General features: G+C 39.9%; 1 protein-coding gene across 1 annotated transcript in view; it reads right to left on the reverse strand.

The window, feature by feature from the left end:
* adamts3 (ADAM metallopeptidase with thrombospondin type 1 motif, 3) overlaps positions 1 to 4,414 on the reverse strand; it is a 208,010-nt gene extending 203,596 nt beyond the window's left edge. The window contains exons 1-2 of the mRNA XM_028457181.1: positions 4,285 to 4,414; positions 3,852 to 3,873 (exon numbers count right to left, since the gene is read on the reverse strand). Of these exons, the coding sequence (XP_028312982.1) occupies positions 3,852 to 3,873; positions 4,285 to 4,344 (82 nt within the window). The 5' untranslated portion in view covers positions 4,345 to 4,414. The remainder of the gene's footprint in view (positions 1 to 3,851; positions 3,874 to 4,284) is intronic.
* Positions 4,415 to 19,867: the final 15,453 nt, after the last annotated feature.

Raw genomic sequence — 19,867 nt, forward strand, 5'->3', positions numbered from 1 at the left:
TGATATGCATTAGAGTGCGGATTGGCCACATTTTTCTGAGCCCGGTCTGAACCCGACAGGCATTAACATATTTACAACCCAGGCAAACATTGTTAAAATGTCTTTTTTCTCCTCTAATGTGCATTTCACCAAGGTGAATAATTGTACTCCTAGAGCACGTATCTGAGATTAAGGTGAGCAATGACAGACTAAAGTGGAGAGGGAGAATCACGCATGGTTAGAGTCCTGCGTGTCTTTTTCAAAACTCTTCAAACATGGGAGAATAGGGCCCTTGGTCACCAAACAGACGTTTAACCCTGAACATAGGTCAAGGGTCACTCTGGACAGGATATCATATTACAAAGGTCTCTTTTGACTGACATGCTACGTTTTTCTGGAAACGTTTTCTACCTAAACATCTTTTTATTCCACCACATCAACTCACAAAACTGTTTTCTACAACCCAAATTATTATGTATTTATTCTTCAGCTGTGGTGTGTAACTTGTCATTGACTGTTTTGTGGGTTTTTTTTTAACACAGGGGTGGAGTTCAGGAGTGGAAATGTCCTTTTTACGACACACGTGTGCCCACAAGGACTGATTTCAACAGGCAGTATTCCACCAAAACAGAGAGTGACGGTAGCACTGTAAACTCTAATGTCTTCTATGAACACACTTGCAGTTAAATTCTGGTTCACGTGCACTTTTTTTGGCTGACATAAGAGTTGAATCACATCAGGCAAGGTTTGCTCATTTGGGCAGTTCTCATTAAAACAGTTTAACTCTAGCTACCTGTGTAGGTAAATAAATTAGTAAATGAATTAATAAAAAAAAAATCAAGTAGGAATTTCCCACTACAACTTTTTACAACATTTAATATATATATATATATATATATATATATATATATATATATATATATATATATATATATATATTATATTAAAAGACCCTGAAGAATAGCCTTAATAAATCCATATTTTTTCAAAGTACATTATAACCACTAGTTTCACCTAAAAATAAACACGCTCTACAATTGAACAGAATATATAAAAAAAATAATTACAAGACCCTACAAATAATTTCAATAAATCTAATGAAAAATATGTATGTCAGAGTTCTTATATCAGAGATTGTTTAGACTGAGTTTGATTAGATTCTTGTTTGTTTGTTTGTTTGTCGATATCAGACCAATAACCGAGAGGGGCACCTTCATAAATAAAACCACTAAAAATAGAAGATAGATCAAATATGAATTGCAGTTTCTTTGTAACACAAGTGACTCGATACATCACTGACGATGCATTGCAATAACCAGGTTAGGCAAGAGCAATCTGAACCAACATCCTGTCTGCTTACATTTTATGGACCCACACTACATTTCCCCCTCAAAACTTCATTTCAATCCAGAGCAGGGCGAGTGTGAAAAGACTATTTACAAATCGCAAACCAACCTGAAAAAGCCATGAATGCAACCTTGATGTTTGAACAGATAGCGCTTTCTCCTGATTTTAGTTAAGGTGTTTATCTTCTCCCTCCCTGACAGAATTCCTTGACATCATATGACAAAAACTATTTTACATGTCTAAAGAAATGGATTTTAGTCTGTCACGTTGGAGGGGAAAATAACCAGGTAAATACACCAATCCATCCTAAAACCAGCCATTACTTGTGCAGTTGTGATATGTGGGCCTTCTAAACATCTAACTAAAAAACAAAAAACATTTAGCATCCACACAGTGTGATGCTGCTGAATGCGGTGGTGACATTATTCAAAAAAACCACACAACACGTCCAAGTAGCAACCTCACAAATCAGATAATGACCATGTAGAACAAACCGCAAACGCTTAGCAACCATTGACCATCTCAAAGGCCCTGAAGGTGTTGGACAGATAACGGTGATGGTAAGAGGTTCCTGTGTGTAGCGGCCTCTCTCGTTCCTTAACCTCAGAATGGAGAACAGATGTGCAGGATTTAGAGGTGGAATTCTCTTTCCTGTATAACAAAGCTCTTGAAGCAGTTTGCATGTAATGTAAATGTGTGTGTAGGGTGGTCAGTGGAGGTGTGTGTGTTTAGGGAGTGCTGGGGTTTGGGGGGGGATGCATTTCAGCTGCCCTCCCACTTTGATTTATGTGCAGTAAGTTTGTTAGCGAGAGATAAGGCTGCACGATGAATCCAATTTTAATCGTGATTACGATTTTGACTGAATTAACCTGGTCGTGGGCGATTTTTATATTTAAAGAGAAACTGAACCCCTGCTTTCTGCTGAGCTGCCACTAAGGGGTAGATTAAAACAAAATCCCTTGATTATGGGCGTTACTCCTGACGCAGTAAGACACGCCCACTCAGCGCCGGCGGTGACAGACCACTGCCTGCTCAACTACTACACACAAAACACAACCTACAAGCATAAACACATGGCAGCCCAACAACAGACGCTATATAACTCACACACAGTCCCTGCTCTACTCCCGCCATATGCCTCAGAACACACACACAAAGACACACAAAACAGCGACAAGTACATGCACATTCACGCACACGCTGAGACAGATAGGGATACACACACTATGTCTGTACACACACACACGTAGCTTGATGAACCCTCTGATAAGACCAGAATCTGCTCCTTATTGAAGTACAGAAAAAAATTAGACTTCCGCATTAAACTAAAACTATGAACGAATACTCAGCGAGGGCTGTGATTGGAGGAAACCCTCCTCCCAGTTTTTATAGGAGGGGCAGGGCCAACAGGGACAGTTGGTGATGTGCGATGGTCACCAGAATCCATCTCAGCCGATAGCAAAATTAAATTTTAATAGCCGGCGACTGTCCGCTCTCCTCAGAGCTTACATATTTGGGGCACCACCGCGAAGTAGTCGCTTGATTCTTAGCGCTTCTCTGTAGTCCTTGTACTCTTTCTGGGACGTGTTTTAAAGGTGTCTGTACTTTCGTAGCTTGTCTACCAATCTCTCCTCTAAGCTGGCGTTCATCTCTCCCGCTCTGTTTCACCAGGTGGTTGAAATGCAGGTCAGTGTTACATTTAATGCAGGTCGATACAATGCTGAGCAGTGTTTTGTGTGACACCAACACACGGAGAAGTCAGCGAGGTTATAAAAGCTGAGTTTTGCATTTAATTGGCCTGGCGGACTCCTTGCAGAGTCCAATTTGCGGGTTTCCGCCCGAGTATGTTCGAGCCTTTAGAGGCCAGTAACATTTTTTAACTAAATACAAAAAATGTAAATGTTTTTACTAAACTGTTCAAAGTTGGACTATGACCAATAAACAGCACCACTAAATACCCAAATACACATGTGTTCAGCAGAAAAAAAGTGGGTTTGGGGTTTAGTTACTCTTTAAAATGCCATTTCTGTTGCATATCTAATAAGGCACTTTCTGAAACCCAGTAGTCCTCCAACCACCAGGGGGTGATCACATGGTTAAGGCTTCATTAAGGTACCTTAATAACGAGCGAGAAACGCTTCAGATCTTGTCTTTTCAGTCATAACGTTTCTTTATATATTGACATTGTTCTCAAGGAGTTGCACTCTGAAACAGTGTGTTCAAAGTTAGCCTAAGGCAAATTTTAAGTTATTGGGTATATTTTAGTATTTATCAATGATCTTATTTTCATTTGCACTGTAAACTTTTCACATATTGTGTGTTAAAAAGCAGTAAAACAAAAATACAGACGTTTTCCCTAAAAAAGACGAATAATGGTGATTGAAATATTGATCCAAATAATCGTGAACATTTTGGCCATAATCGTGCAGCTCCAGCTGGAGGTAGAGAACACTCACTGCTTTCACACCATGTAGATGGAATTATTAACAAAGTGGAAGAGAAATGACAAATAAATCAGGACTTACCCTTTCTATCTACTTCACCAGCCTGTAAGACAGAGATGGGTGGAGGGGGGGAAGGGGGGAGGGAGTGGAGAGCCTGTTACAAGCCTGAAGGAAACCATCATGCAGTCAGTGTGAGATGAACAGCAGCAGCTTTCTGCAGGGCTGCAGCTTGTGAAGAAAAAAAGAAAAAAAACTGGGGGAAAAAGTGAAACAAACAAAAAAAAAAAAAGCCTCTTTCTTTAACACCACTTATGTAACGCGCTCCACTCACGCGTGTGCGCTGTCAACACGCGTTTGACAGAAAGATACAGTGTGCGCAATGTGTGCGTAAAAGCCTTTAGGAAAGGAGTTGCTGCAACTTTTTTTTTTTTTTTTTTTCCTTAACTTGCATTAACGAGGCCAAATTGCCTTAAAATCAGGATTTACGAAAGCAAAAAGCTGTGAGGACACTTACCTTGTCGGCTGAAGTCAGTACAAATCCTACAAGGAGTAAAGCAAGTGACAGGAGAGCCATCAGCAGTCTTTAAATAAGAGGGAAAAACGTTGTCCAAACGTGGGAATTAAAAAAAAAAAATGAATTAGAAAAGTTGAAAATAAATGAATTGTTGGGGGGGGATTTCTGTGCAAGCGGCTTATTCAAAACTCAGAGTGACTGTGCGCTCTGCGTGAATTTAAAAAAAAAAGGTTAAAGTTGCGTAAAGTAGGAGTGAGGCGTCACTTTGTCACAGTTTGAGTGCAGGAGGAAGTTTGTATCTTGTTTGGGTTCGTGGGTAAAGTTTGAAGGAGAAGAAGAAGGAGGAGGAGGAGGACACCACACTGCCGTCAGCGTGGAGCTCTAGCAGAACCTGGCACTTTGGCTCTCAGGGCTAATGAACGCCATAGACCAGCCCTGTGTGACGTCACAGCGCCCTGTCCTGCGGAGGAAGAGGAGGGGGATGAGGAAGAACACTCCCACATCCTTCAAACTCATCCCCGGACACGAGATCAATGTGTGTGTGTGTGTGTGTGTGTGTGTGTGTGTGTGTGTGTGTGTGTGTGTGTGTGTGTGTGTGTGTGTGTGTGTGTGTGTGTGTGTGTTGAAAACTGATCACATAACTGATCAATGTCATTGATTCCATTATTAATTTGTTTTCCATCAGCTGTACTGCACCTGCCCTTGTGTCTGTGTGGAGTTTGCATGTTTTACCACAGTGATATCCCTTCAAACATTTAGTTATATACCCTCCACTCCTGCACACTCAGGGGCATAGCACCACATTTTGAGCCCTGGGTACAAACCATCTTGTTGGGGCCCCTACCGTGAGTTTGTAAAAATAAAAAATGTGCACGGAAACTATACTAGTATTCTTGCATTTTTCTACAAGCTTCCTTTTTTCAATTCAACTGTAATTACATAGCGCAAATTACAACGAGTCATATCGAAGCACTTGAGGAAAGACATGGTTCCCTGCTGCTGTTGATCTTCTGCTCCATGTCACATCCACAGTTCAGACTACCTGCCACAGCAGCAGCAGAAGCAAATGCGGGTCGTACCATTTGCACTGTTTTAAAGGGGTTGTAGCTAGGGCCCTGATGAGGCAAGAATACTTGTTTTTTGATGTGATTAACAACCAACTTATTTTCACACTGGACCATTTTCGGTCCAATATAAATAATCTAAAAAAAAATGTAAAATGCATTTTATATATAAAGAAACAAAAAACAAACTCTTCCTCACCCACCGCGGGTGGTCTCTTTTTCCTTCAAGCTCGGATCCTCTACCAGAGGCCTGGGAGCCTGAAGGTTCTGTGCAGTATCTTTGCTGTTCCTAGGACTGCACTTTTCTGGACCGAGATGTCTGATGCATTTCCTGGGATCTGCTGTAGCCACTCTTCCAGTTTGGGGGTCACTGCCCCGAGTGCCCCCACGACCACGGGCACCACTGATGCCTTCACCCTCCAGGCCTTCTCCAGCTCTTCTCTGAGCCCCTGGTATTTTTCTGGGTTCTCATACATATATATATATATATATATATAGGCCCCGCACCTTGGGTCCTGCTACCCCCCTAGTCCGACACCGATGTGCATACTTAAAAACATAATAATGTAAAGTCATATACAATGCAGGCCTACAGTGAAATTTGCTCCTCAATTTTACCTATCCTGTTGAGGAATATAATATAATAATAATAATAATAAAAAATATCATAATCTGTAAGCACATATTAAAACATCTTATTCAGAATTATCACTCATATAATTTAAATAATTGGTCTACTGCCATTTTCATCTTTTCTACTTTAGAAAAATAAATCAAACATATAGTAGTAAAACAACATATTCATCTCGCTGAAGCTGTGAAATACAACTCACTGCTTTAATGAGAAGGGTGAGGATGAGAGGATGCACTGAGAGAGTTTAAATCTTTCTCCATGAAAAGTCTTGTTCTGTATTTTGTTTCTGTGTTATTCAAAGCTGAAAATCCACTTTCAAACAAGTACATGGTGGCACAGGGCATCACGCACATTTGGCTAACGCAAACGGGGCCCTGCAGTGGACGGGCCCCCTGTACAGGGTGTACCCCCGCCTTGCGCCCAGTGTGAGCAGGAGATAGGCACTGGCAAACCCCCACGACCCTGAAAAACAGGAACAAGTGGGTCTGAAAAAGGACGGATGGATGTTTTATTTATGACTGAATCTGTTGGTAGTTTTTTTTTAATTCTTCATGTATTTTTAATTAGGGCAGAGTTGGCGCTCCATACCCTGCAACTGTCTTGAGGCGCTTACTTACTTATGAAAATATATTGATGAGAATTTATACAACATTCAGTTAAGTGTCTAATCTTATGAGGTGTTTTTTTCTCTTGTCCCAATTTAGTTGAAAGGTTGTAGAGTAAGAAAACCAAAGAAAAAGCAAGAGAAAAATCTGCTTTTTGAAGCAAAGTTTCCATTAATGTATATTTTTAGAAAAGAAAAAAAAACTATATTCTTTATCGATGGTAAATCAACTTCCTTACAGTAGAAAGGCCCAAGGGTCTAATCCTGACCTTGGCACTGGGATCTTTCTGTATGGAGTTTGCATGTTCTCCCTTGTGTGCACATCTCCCTCACAGCAAGAAGGTCCTTAGTTCAAACTCTTGGGATGGACACTTTGGTCTTTCTGTGATAAGTTTGTATGTGTGTTTGCCCCGTGATGGACTGGGGCCCTGTCCATGGTGTACCGCAACCTAGTACCTGTTAAGGTGACCCTGTGACCCTGAAAAGGGCTACGTGGGTCAAAAGGTGAACGGATGAAATGTCTGAGAGCTATTACTTTTATCTCTGTATTTTTCAACACTGTTGCTTTAGCTACGTGCTTGGTTTCCAACACTTTGTGCACTGTTTACATAACCCCAAGGTCATGATGATAAATCAGCCAAAACACGTTTCCGCCAGCCTACCCATTGTATGAGGCACAACCAGCCCAAGAAGATAAAATGTCTACTCCCACTTCTGTAGACAGCGTCCAAATAGTCCATCCTATCTCCTTTCCTATCCACTTTTCTTTAAGAAAATAAAATATGGCGAAATATGGAGAAATAAAAATGGCGGATTGCTCGAAGTGTTGGACCTGGAGTTGATGTACTAATTTGGTAGTTCCGCTGCAAATACTGTGATGTAATAGTTCAAAAAACGTAATAGAGAATAGAAAAATCAAAACAGATTGAAAAATATGAGCAAAACAGAATATAAAGATAACTACGGAGCACCTGAAGAGACTAATTTGATTTTTTCTGTACTTCTAAACACTCTAAATATACAACAAAATACATTCAAGGGCTAAAAAAGTGGATTTAGCATGATATGTCCCCTTTAAACGTTTCAAATTACATTCACTCTCTAATTTTTAGTATTTTTTTTTAATCGTTTTATAAATGTTTTGTACTTTAATGTTATATTTATATTTTTGAACCTGTAACATACTGGTAACCTGTCCCTGTACAAGACAAGTGTGTACATAACATGAACAAATAAACAGTGGTTTTCCTACTAAAGCTCCAATAGGTTAGACTTTGAAGCTAAGATTATTTCTAAAATAAATAAAAAAAGACGGTAAGCCTTTTTTTTTTTTTTATCCCTGAGCAACCTGAAAAACTTCTGAGAGCAAAGCAGGAATGAAAGTTCAAAAAGAAAGTCACATTAGCAATACTCACACTTGACTCCGTTTATCTATATTCTATCTTTTGTCAGTTTATTCCTATGTTGGAGCAATTCCCAATTGTTACAACTTTGGATATATAAATAAAATAACCTGAGGGATCATAAATGTATATTCAAACAGAGGCAAACAATGGGCTGTCAGAGCAGCAGAGAAACAGAGAGTGTTTCTTGGGGATGCGCCTATGAATACCTATGGTGTGCATTAATATTCATGGTTTAACAGTAAGAAAGATATGCTATATTCTGTTGAACCTGAAAACTAAGAGTAAAACAGAAATATTACAATCTTGGCAATTAATCCATATTTTAATGCAAGTGCAGAGGGTAAGAGCAAGTATTCATAAGAAAGCGGTAACTGTAGTTCTTTCCAAAATGCATTAAATGATATTGCAAAAAAGACCCAAAGTATTATAAGTAAAAGTTTAGTTTTGCTACAAGTTGAAGCCACTTTTAGGCATGTCTCTCAAACATTTAGGAAGTTTAGTCCATAGTGTATGATAACCTCTAGGTTAAGAGATTCAAATTAAATCCTGCAGGTAATAGAAAGATTCACCCCTCGAGTTCTTCACTATTTTTGACTGAACTCATGGGGGTTTTTTACCCATATTCTTTGGCCATTTTGCAACATTTCACATTTTTTCAGACATTAGCTACGAGCTATTTTTTGTAAGTTGTTTTTTACACTTGTCAAATTTGTGTCCTTCCTTTAATTTTTTTGGGTCCCCTTTCATCCAAATAAGCTATAAATACCAATAAATACCACTTGTTTCCTATTTCCTTTATACATTTTCACTCTTTTTGTTCCCCATTAATGCCATTTTTCACTATTGTTTGCAAAATGTTGCTCATTTAAGCTACATTTAGCCATTACATACCAATTGGTTCCTCTTTATTTGGCCACTCTTAACTGCTTTTGGCCTATTTTAGTCACGTTACACTTTTTTCTTGCCATGTTTTTGCCACTTTTGGACCATTTTTGGCCACCTTTTACTAGATCTGCCTCTACTCACTCGTCAAGAAATAAAGTAGTGGCCCGGACCGGCCAACCGGTACGATGCCCTGGGGTGAGATCATAATCTGAGATTGTCTTCTACGTACCCATAATAACCTGCCTGAAATATTCTATAACTTTTTGCTGCTTGTTTATTCACTTAGAAGTAAAAATGTCTTTGGAAAGACAAGTCAAAAGGGTTCCAGCAGCTCTCATAGCCTGCCCTCGATTATGAACCAGCCTGTGAGTCCCACGCCGCCCTGACGAGCATGTTCAGCTCTGCGTGGCACCGAGCTGCTCCCAACAATGCACACCTTCCATTTTTCTTTGGCAGAACTGATTAGAGCTGCGTTCACACTGCAGGGTTTAACAGTAAGAAAGATATGTTATATCCTGTTTATATGCTATGTCTTGTTTAAGCCAATATTTGGCTTTCTTTTTTCCCCCTCCTTGTCCTCCGCTGCACCTGCTCATCCATTCTCCGGCTCCAATGCACAAAAACTTGGAGACAAACGCAACAATGTGCATGCGGGTCAGATTGGAGCCTCAAACCGTTCAGAGTGTGATACAAGTCACATTTTAAATGGTAACGTGAACGGACAAACAAAAGATTGGATCTGAGCAATAAGGCTTCAAGTGTGAACGTAGCCAAATAAACTTTTTCCATGAACGCAAAAGGCCTATTTCAATTATTGTCCACAGATCTGTGTGAGAGAACAATTTCCCTTACAGGTGTGGCGTATGCAGAATAACGCGTTCAATTCAGCTTTATTTATATAGCGCAAAGTACAACGACAGTCATCTCAAAGCGTTCAGTGAACGATCATTTGTGAACGCATTCCTATTTTAGGCAAACGTGACCTGAACACACACTATTTCTGGAGTTTGGAGTCTGGAATTCTTTCACAAGCCTGATCCAGTGGCGGCTGGCCAATAGAGGGTGCTCGGGCGCAAGAAATAACAAAAAATAATAATGTATTAAAAATACTCTAAAACAAATGTATATCTGTATTTAGATAATCAGAATGAATATTATATAGATAATGATTATGTGTATGTTGTTTCGTTTATCTGTGTCTGATTGGTGACGTGTTTCCTCCTTGGGGCGCAATAATCTCTACGGTCCACTAAAAGATTAAAAGTTGTACATGCGCAGTAACTCCTCTTCAATACGAGTCAATGTTGTGGCCATTTTGCATTTGTGTTATGACCTTTTTGCATTTGTGTTCATTTCTTTAAATGCATTCACCTGACACTTCCCGGCCACCGGGTTTCCGCAACGGAAGTGTTTCCGACGGACCGGTATTACAGACGGACACGTTTCTGGCAGATGTTTTTAACCCACCAGAACAGTTAAGAACAAGAAGAAGACATCGAAACGCGTATGAAAGTAAGTGAAAGTTGATTAGTATACTCTTATATTTTTCGTATCAGGCTATCATATCATAATACCCGTCCGTCTGTAATACCGGTCCGTCGGAAACATTTCCGTTGTGGCCGGTTTGCATTTGTGTTCGTTTCTGTAAATGCATTCACCTGACACTTCCCAGCCACCGTAGAAATGCCAGTATTATGAAGGTAATAGGTCGCAAAACAACGTAAAAATAAACTTGTTCACTTTTGAAACTGAGAACTTGTTTAAACATTTTGAAATATGAACTATGAATGAACTACTTCATTTTTAAAAAAAAAAGTCACCAGAACTGTGAACCTATTCATGTAGATAATGAACTTTCCCAACACTCCCTGAATCACCCCCGATCATATCTACCTGCTAACACATCACAGTGAGCATTTGCCCCTTCCTGCTGGTTACAACAACATACTGCATTCAGACAAAGATGCCCAATAGAACGAAGAGCATGCAGATCAGCTTCCCTTCGACTAGTGTTTCTCAAATGGGGGTACGCAATGGCACTACAGGGGGTACTTGAGAGAGAGAGAGAGAGAGAGAGAGAGGAAAATTAACAAATTAAGCATTAAGCCCGTAAAAATGTTCGAACACTTAAAAACTAAACACCCTGCTATTGCTGACACTGGATACAATCACCATTCACTGCTGCATCCCCAAATCACCTGTCAGCCAACATGCAGGATGCACTGGATGGGCTGTCAAGTGACCGCACCTTAAAGACAGTTTTTTATTCAAAGACACTTTTTCAGTTCTAGATTTCAGTGGAGAATTAATATCCAACGCTATCCAGGGCCGCATTGGATTCACCGTTTGGGTCGTCTTCTGATCGAGAGGTTGGGGGTTCGATCCCAGTACCTGACTATGTGTCGAAGTGTCCTTGGGCAAGACACTGAACCCTAAGTTGCTCCCAGTGGTCGACTAGCGCCTTGTCCTGTCCCACTGGTGTGTGAATGTGAGAGTGATTGGGTGAATGAGCTGATGTGTAAAGCGCTTTGAGACTGCTTCAGTGTGGTGATAAAGCGCTATATAAAATCAAGTCCATTTACCAGTCCATTTACATATATTAAAAATAAATACAGATCACGTCTTAACATGGAAGATGATCTCCGAGTGGCCGTCTCTAAAATTAAACCAGAATTGATCTGCTGTGCTGCATGGGCATGGCCCGCCCTCATTAAGTGTGATTATCATAATATAATTTTGCAGCACAATAGTGTTCAAATATTGACACCCTGCAACGGTTTGTGGCTATTAAACCTACTTGACTTATTGTTCTGATAATATGTAAATAATTTCATTAATGTCATGCTGTTCTTCTCTTTTCTGCTGCTGTTGAGCCCATGTTTGTTTGGGGTAATAAATGAAATGAAATCAAGTTTTATTTCTAAAGCGCTTTACAACAACCAAAAATGACCAAAGCGCTGTACACAATAAAAATGCAATTTGAAAACAGCATAATACATAATTAAAAACAGACCATTATTGAAAACAAATGCCACAGAACTATGTATCAAACGTCTTTCTAAACAGGTGAGTCTTTAGTTTTGCATTGAACAGGGGGAGGTCTTTGATGGCACGTAACTCAAGCGGCAACGAGTTCCAGAGTTTTGGACCTGCCACAACAAAAGCACAATCACCCCCTGTTTGTAATGTGACCTGGGCACCTTGAACAGGTGGTGTTGGGCAGAACGTAGGGATCTGCTCAGCGAGTGAGGGGTCAAAGTCGAGGCCATGGATGCACCGGAAACAAAAAAGCAAAAGTTTGTACTGGATTCAGAAAAGGACCGGAAGCCAATGCAGGGAGTAAAGGACAGGTGTGATATGGTCATGTTTGCGAGAGTTTCTGACTTTGTGCAGAATTTATTTGGTTATGGAACATGATTGTTGCATAGCTGTCCAGGTAGCTGGTCTCAAAAGATCTTGAAGGTAAATATGCTCAGGCTGGAAATGGCGGTCCTATAGAGTGGTTACACATGATGTGCGGTAGACTGAGGAACTCCTGTACAATAATCACAACACTTAATTAGCATCTTGATATGCCACACCTGTGAAGTGGATGGATTATCCTTGCAATGGAGAAGTGCTCACTAACAAATTTAGACAATTTTGTGAACAATACTTAAGTGAAATGGGCCTTTTATGTATAGGAGTCCCTCACTGTAACACCTTTAGCGGCCTCTGTGTTTTTTTACAGTGCAATTTTGCATGCATTTATTTTTTTTTACAGTGTATGAACATGCATTGTGTTCGGCATCCTGATTGGCAATGGGAAAACCCGCACACTGTGTTCTGCGTCCTGATTGGCTGCTGCATTCACACCGAATGCGTCACGAAATGGCCATACATCCAGATTACATACAAACTCAATGGATAGATGCGTCCCAGATACAAAATCTTTCTTGTGTGCCGGTGCGGTCCGATCCGCCCGTCATTTGTTTGACGATGACGTCAGGCCGTCAACACGGACACTGGTCTGTTCACCCATTCAACCATGGAGTAGAAGCTGTGTGTGACCACCTGGAGCTGTATGACACGGCCTTTATAACCGAGACCGGACTAGGAAGGATTAGGCGTGGAGGAGAATCAGCGAGGAGGTGGTAGTAGCAGGTAAAAGTTCTCTCTGTAGTTTTCATCTTTGAAAGTCGGCACTGAGCTAGGATAGCATTAGCCGCTAATCACACTGGCTTTTTTCACTAGTGGTTTATTTTTACGAGAGGAGAAAAAGGAGCGCAGCTCCTCGCTTCAGCAGGCAGTGAAACTCACCGAGTTGGATGTGTCGCTGGTGGGCGGGGCTTCGCTTCAAACTCGCATATGAAGCGAATGGGGATGTTTTTTGATCCTGCGCACTCTGAAGTGCTGTATGTTTGCAAGTTTTCTCCCCGACAAAACCCACAATGTCGACGTGTGTAAGTGTATAAAGTGTGTGGGGAGGGGTTTTACAGCCTTAAAACATGTATAGTAATTGTAAAAAATAAAGCTGACAACTTCACAGATTTCGCCTATTGCGGGTTAAAACCCCCACGATAAACGAGGGACTACTGTATACAGATTTTTAGATCTTTGAGTTCAGCTCATGAAAAACAAAAGCGTTGCCTTTCTATTTTTGAATTTACTAATATTGGATTGTGCCAAGGTTAGCACCCTATGATTTTCATGCAGTATTATTAGGATACAGTGTCAATCAGGAAGTTGTGGTGTTGAAAGGCATATGACTCACTGGGACTTTCTTTTTGTGGATAAGAGTGTTTTCATTACTGAAACTGAGCACTAAACTTTTCTGACAGAAAAAAGTCAAAAAGTCTGACTTTAAAGTGTGATTTTATGGGGGTCCAGATGGCTATTTGGTATTATCATGGTCTTTATTCTTGTCTTTATGTCTTCCAATAGTCTTAACATAGCCTTTTGGCAATGCCTACGAGAAACACAGGGTGAATACAGAAACAGGTACTTTTCTTGAAGGTGAATCCAGTGATAATGACATAAAGGGAAGATGAGTCATTTGGGTTGTAGGACTGCTTCTTTGCCATGTGTGTCACAAGTGGTGTAGTTGCAGGACCAAAATCCAGATGTTGATAAAGGAGGAGGGCAGGCAGGGGTGTATTCAAACAAGTTGTATAGTTAATAGAGGACTAAAACCAAACCATAAACTACTGACACAGACACGAGGGAATCCTAAATCCACAGACATGGAAATCCAATTAACACATACATAATAGATAATAACATGCAAGAAAACAAGAATAACCCATGGGCCTTGAGGTCACAACCCACAGCACACAAGATCAAAATCTTGTGACATTGCCACATTACAACTGAAAAATAGCATTTAGATTAACATTGAAAACCCAACATCACCATCTTTGACTGCTTGATGCAATAAATTATGACACACACACACACTAAACCCATGTCAACTGATCATTTTATGCTTGAAAAATTAAGCTAATAATTGTATGAGGAGGTTTTCAGATGGAGGGATACACAGTTGTAAATCACTTAGACAACATTTATGATAGTATGAAAAGGATACATGAGGATTAAAAGCTTTTAAAAGTTCAACAATGTAGTTTATGGCATTAAAAGTCTCTAGCAATGTAACTCCGCCTTTGCACTCCCGGGGATGCCGATGTTGTTGGGGTAGTATGTTAGCTCAACATTGCTCAACGGATACAATGACTTGTATCAAGACAAGCGCACTGACCGCGGAGTTTGCTCATTTGCTGTTCCAGCCGGGTAGTTTTTTTGGTGCATCATACAGGACTTAATTGAGTCTACAAAACATCCGCTTTGTCCGCCATGTTGTAAACATTGCAGCTTCTGAGCTGCTTTACGGGAAGCTTGATGGTCAAATGTCATCGCGCTGTCTTTAAAACGTTTTATTTCAGGAACCTTTGAACTTCATATCACCATTTTTTTTTATTAATTCATTTTTTAGTTATATTCCTAATTAGTAATGTACACAATGATTAATGGCTTCACTAGCTGTGTTTCCATTACCCTTGGAAATGCGCAAAATCTAAATATCAATAAAAACTGGTATTGGAAACACCTGAATTTCGGAAAAACATTCAAATGTCGCAAAAAAGTTTTCACGCTTTCATGAGGAGGAATTTCAGATGTTTCAATATTGAAATGTGTCGCAAAAGCGACAGCCCTATGGCGCCTGGACAAAACAACCTTCAATGGAAACACATTCAAAACGCAATTGTACTTTGTCGACATTTAGAAATATTGCTTTTGTTTTGTGAAAATCCCTAATGGAAACCCAGGTACTGTAATTCTTACTGTCCCTCGTGGGACAAAACGGATGCTCTAAAAGCTGGATTTGGACCCTCGGCCATAAATTGGACACTAATGGTCAAATGGCATTTTGTCTAAAAATCTTGAATTAGTTTTAGTTCACTGTTCTACCAAGCCTAAAATGCTCTTTCATAACCCCTTTGTCAAAAAATTGGCTTCAATTCTCTGAATGACAAACATCCAGTAGCTCTTACACTCACTATGAAGTGCTTTGAGAAAATGGAATGGAGCCACCCCATCACAGCAACACATCTGTTGTGCAGCTCTGCATTCATGTATTACTACATCCAAAAAGCAGCTTACATTGGGTGAGAAAAAACTCCTCTATAACCAGCTCCCCTTGGGAATCTGGGCTGAACCCTCAACTCTACACATCCATGATTGCGTCCCTGTCCACAATCTGGTCCTAGACAACCTCGAGACGAAGGGGACCAATTGTTGATTTTAGGAAATCTAAAGTGGACATTTAACCTCTTCACATCATCAGCGACTGCATCAAGAAGGTTTAGAGGTTACGGTTTCAGAACAAGATGAAGTAACAGCAGAAAGGTGCCGAAAAGGAAGGCATAGGATGTGCACGATTGAAAGCTTGGTCACGTGTGTATGTGGTATTTCAGCAGTGCATCAGCAGAAAGGCAGTGATCTCAGCAAATTGTTCCCTTTGCCCTGCTGTCTGTTGCCCTCTTTACACACTGAAAGAATATTAAGGTCCCAGGTGCCACAATGAGGTGAGAAGAACAAACATCCATGACACAGTCTGGCAAACCGCTGCCCTGGGGTTAGAGATAAAAGGCAATTAAAGGAAGAGCAAACTGGTTCAAAAATAAGTCGTATCATGTCGCAATATGAGAAAATGATTGCTCAGGGTCACTTTTTAAAGGTTGCTGATGTGCTGTTTTTTCAATATTTTTCTCTTGAAACCCTATAAGATTAAAAAGAAATCTTGATCTGAAAGCCTTGTTTTGTTGTGTTTTGGTCAGTATCGACTTGGTCAGTATAGACTCGGTCAGTATAGACTTGTACTTGTCTTTGAATTGCTGCTTGTAAAGAAAATGAACAGATGATGGAGCGTCAAGCTGCTCCATGTGTCTGCACTTTGGCTCCATCACACATGGAAGACACATGATCATATATCACTGCTGATATTTGGCACAAGAAAAGTGCTGTCAAAACACTGTTCAATTCCCTCTGCGCGAGAGTCGCTCTCCCTCTTCTTTTTCAGCCGTTGACACCACGACGTTATGAACTTCTCACTCTGCCTTCAAATTCATTGAACAACGCAATTAAAAAACAGGCCAGTGGTTAATGGGAACTGGGTGTGCTGTGGAGTCTGTTTCATGCACTTTTAAATCCTACAACTGGATTGTATAGGTGAGCTGCCTCCAGATAAGAAAAGCCTGATTAACGGGCACATCTGCACACCTCATGGTTTCACCACCGTGGGAGAGTCAGAGGGGGAGAAACTAGGTGACTGAGGTTGAGTGGAGGCAAACTAAAGAGAAAACAAATCAGGGGCCAGTAAACCCTGTTTAAGCAACGCAGCACAGAGTGGCTTAAAAAAAGAAAAGAAAAGAAAAGGGAACGTCTCTTTGGAAGGAGAACAGCTGGAAACGAAGCAAAACGTACTTTTTTTTTGCTTCTTGCTTTATCAACATCCTGTTCATCCTTGACCCACTGCAAAAACATGGACCCTACAACTTCCTTCATTTGGCCTCACCGTCCAACATCTGGTTCTTCTTGCAACCACAGAGAATGGCAAAGAAGTTGCTGATACAATTGGTATGGAAACCCATTAAACAAGTTACATAAAGGCTGAAGTGATGACAGAATCAATGTGCGTGCATGTGCGTGTGTGTGTGTTTGCGTGTATTGGAGCCTCATGTTTCCAACCCTAAATCTGTCATATGACTGAGAATTCTTCTATCTTGCCACCACCTTTGTTTTTTTGTTTCCTTTACCCCTTCACGTTCTGTCCTGAGACACAAAAAGAAACAAACACAATGACTTGTGACGTCTTACTGCAAAGTTGTGTCATATCTTAGGTTGGTTTTTGACCCACAGCGAAAATTTGACGAACATATTAAGAACATCTCTAAAACAATACAAAAAAACCTAAATTGTTTCAAAATAATACATTCCAACCCAGGCCGTACTCCTGTACATACGTGCTATGATATTCTCATCATACAGCGTTACAGCGTGGGACCAGGCTACCCCCTCTGCCACAAAGCACATTGGCTCACTTTACTAACAAGCAATGAAAATTATGGACAAAAAACCAATCTGCTAACATTACTGCATTATTCTGGAGAAGCACAAGCTGCTAAGCTTTGAAAGCTTTGGCAACTTGTGCTTTCTCAAACTAACATGCAAATGAATCAATAACTTAGCACCTGAACCACTCAGTTCCTTTATCCAAAGACAAACAGCAATAACAGAGTCACCAGAGCTTCCATCCATTATAACTATCAGATCCCACACTGCTGGACTTCATTTGGTCAGTCTGGCTTCATCTACAAAAGTGCCAAGCTGTGGAATCCACTACCAACGGAACTCAAAACCAGATCAGATTTTAAAACACTCACATGAAGGCTTAAGTCTTGGCTGAAAGAAAATCTAAATTGTACCTATTTGTAAATAGCTGTGTATGTATGTGAATGTTTTTATATTCTTTGTATTGTGGATGGGTACGTTTTATTGTTTTGACTGTATTTCATTGTAGTGTAGGAAGGCCCAACCAGGGACAGGAGTTTATAGCGTTTAGCTATAAACTCAATATGCATCACATCAGCTGCAAACTTTTGTATCTATGTTGAATTGCATTGTCCTTGTCAAATAAATAAATAAATAAAAATGAACAAGGTGAATTGAGGTGTTACTGGTGAGCCAAACAGATGACCCCATTGGGACTAATACAGGGTTTTTCAACACCCAGTGTAAAGACAACAAAAAGGAAGGCAAGGCAATGAAAAGGGTCCATGCTAAAAAGACTACTGCTGCAGAGTAAATGGAGTGCAGCCATTTGACCCACTTTAAAAGAACATTGTCATATTCTGAATGGAAGCTCTGCTCTGCTCATGAATGGAAATATATTTTCACTTCTCGTTTTTGGTTGTTTTACCCTGCAGGGCTCTTGTACTGAGCTATGGTAGACAGATTTGTTTGGGAACAGACACAATATGCTGTGTTTTAATCTGCATATGGATTAAAATGAATAAAGACGCCCTTTGATGCCTGAAGATAGGCAACGTACCAGACCCTCGAGGCCCTGAACATGGAACTTAGCAGGTCAGATGATGATGAATGAAGGATTAAAAACAGAATCACGGGAGAGAATAATACACTTTTTAAAAATCAGTCCTAGATATATATTTTTAAAACCGCTTTCTCTGCTAAACAGCTGGGTTAGCACCTCTGTTCAGTGCCACGGGGCCTCAAGGCTTCTTCTTGGAGTGTGTATGAGTTTTTGAAGATTGTTTAGTAACAGGTCACTTTAGCAAGTGCTAAATGTAGACATTCTGTATGTGGGAGGGATGCAATGTTGCTTATCAACAGGAACAAAAGGTATCAAGCTGCAACAAGCTTGCACTCAACAGACCTAATTGTTATTTCTGTTATCTTGACATTAACTTTTTGACTGTGATTGTGACCTTGATAGACATTCTCAGTAGATATTTTTATTTATTTATTTATTTTTAAATAAAGTACCCTATTCTATATGGGAGAATCATAGTATGAAAAAACTGCTTTTAGCTTCATATATTGTATATTGTAGTTGCATTATTTACTTTATTGGATACTAACTTTAATTAATTACAAAAGGCAGTTTGTTTGGGAAACTTGGGAAAACAAAAAAGTTTTTCTTCTCTTTGTTGATTTGTATATTTTTAACTATAGAAATGCAATCTGATGGTGGAATCTATTGTGCTAACCCTGCAAGTTAAACACTATGACAACTCACGACTGCGAGCCAGGGAACAGAGGTGGTAAGTCTGTACATTTCAGAATAATGATCTAATGATTACATGCAGAAATATTTGGTATATTGAAAATATTTGGAACCTAGTTCAGTTTGAGCTTTCACACACTCACATTCACTGTTATATTTGAAGATGTTAACTGGCAAAAAAATAAATAATGATAACAGATGTTCTTCCTGGTGAATGTGGGGACAGATTAATCTGTGGATTGCTGTTTTGTCATTTTAACAATGACAATTACCAACCCTTAATCATGCCAACTGGTTTGTTTCATTAAAATGCAGCTGTGATTAAGTTTTAATGTAACAGAAAAATGTTTAAAAAAATATATTTTTCAGTCCGTGACATTTCCTTGCTGTTTTTCTCAAGGAACTGAATCTATTTTTCAAAGAGAATTCCAACCACTGTATTGCATTCCCTAATTGCCACCATTCCCTTCCTGTTTCCCAGAAAACCAGTGGCAGAGGCTGTTAGTTTATGAATGTCCAAGACCTTCTGGCAGCAGAGCTTTTGAAGACTAACAGAAGCAGCTTTTCTAAAAACATGTCGATGAGGATAAAAGGATTCACACATGTAGCAGACTTCAATGCAGCTCAGAAAAGAGCAATGCAACGTGAAGTTTTTCTTCATCTTTACATCGATAGTGAAGGTGGAATGTGTATTATTTAAGAGAT

This window comes from Gouania willdenowi, chromosome 9 (assembly GCF_900634775.1).
Source record: "Gouania willdenowi chromosome 9, fGouWil2.1, whole genome shotgun sequence".
Lineage (NCBI taxonomy): Eukaryota > Metazoa > Chordata > Actinopteri > Blenniiformes > Gobiesocidae > Gouania > Gouania willdenowi.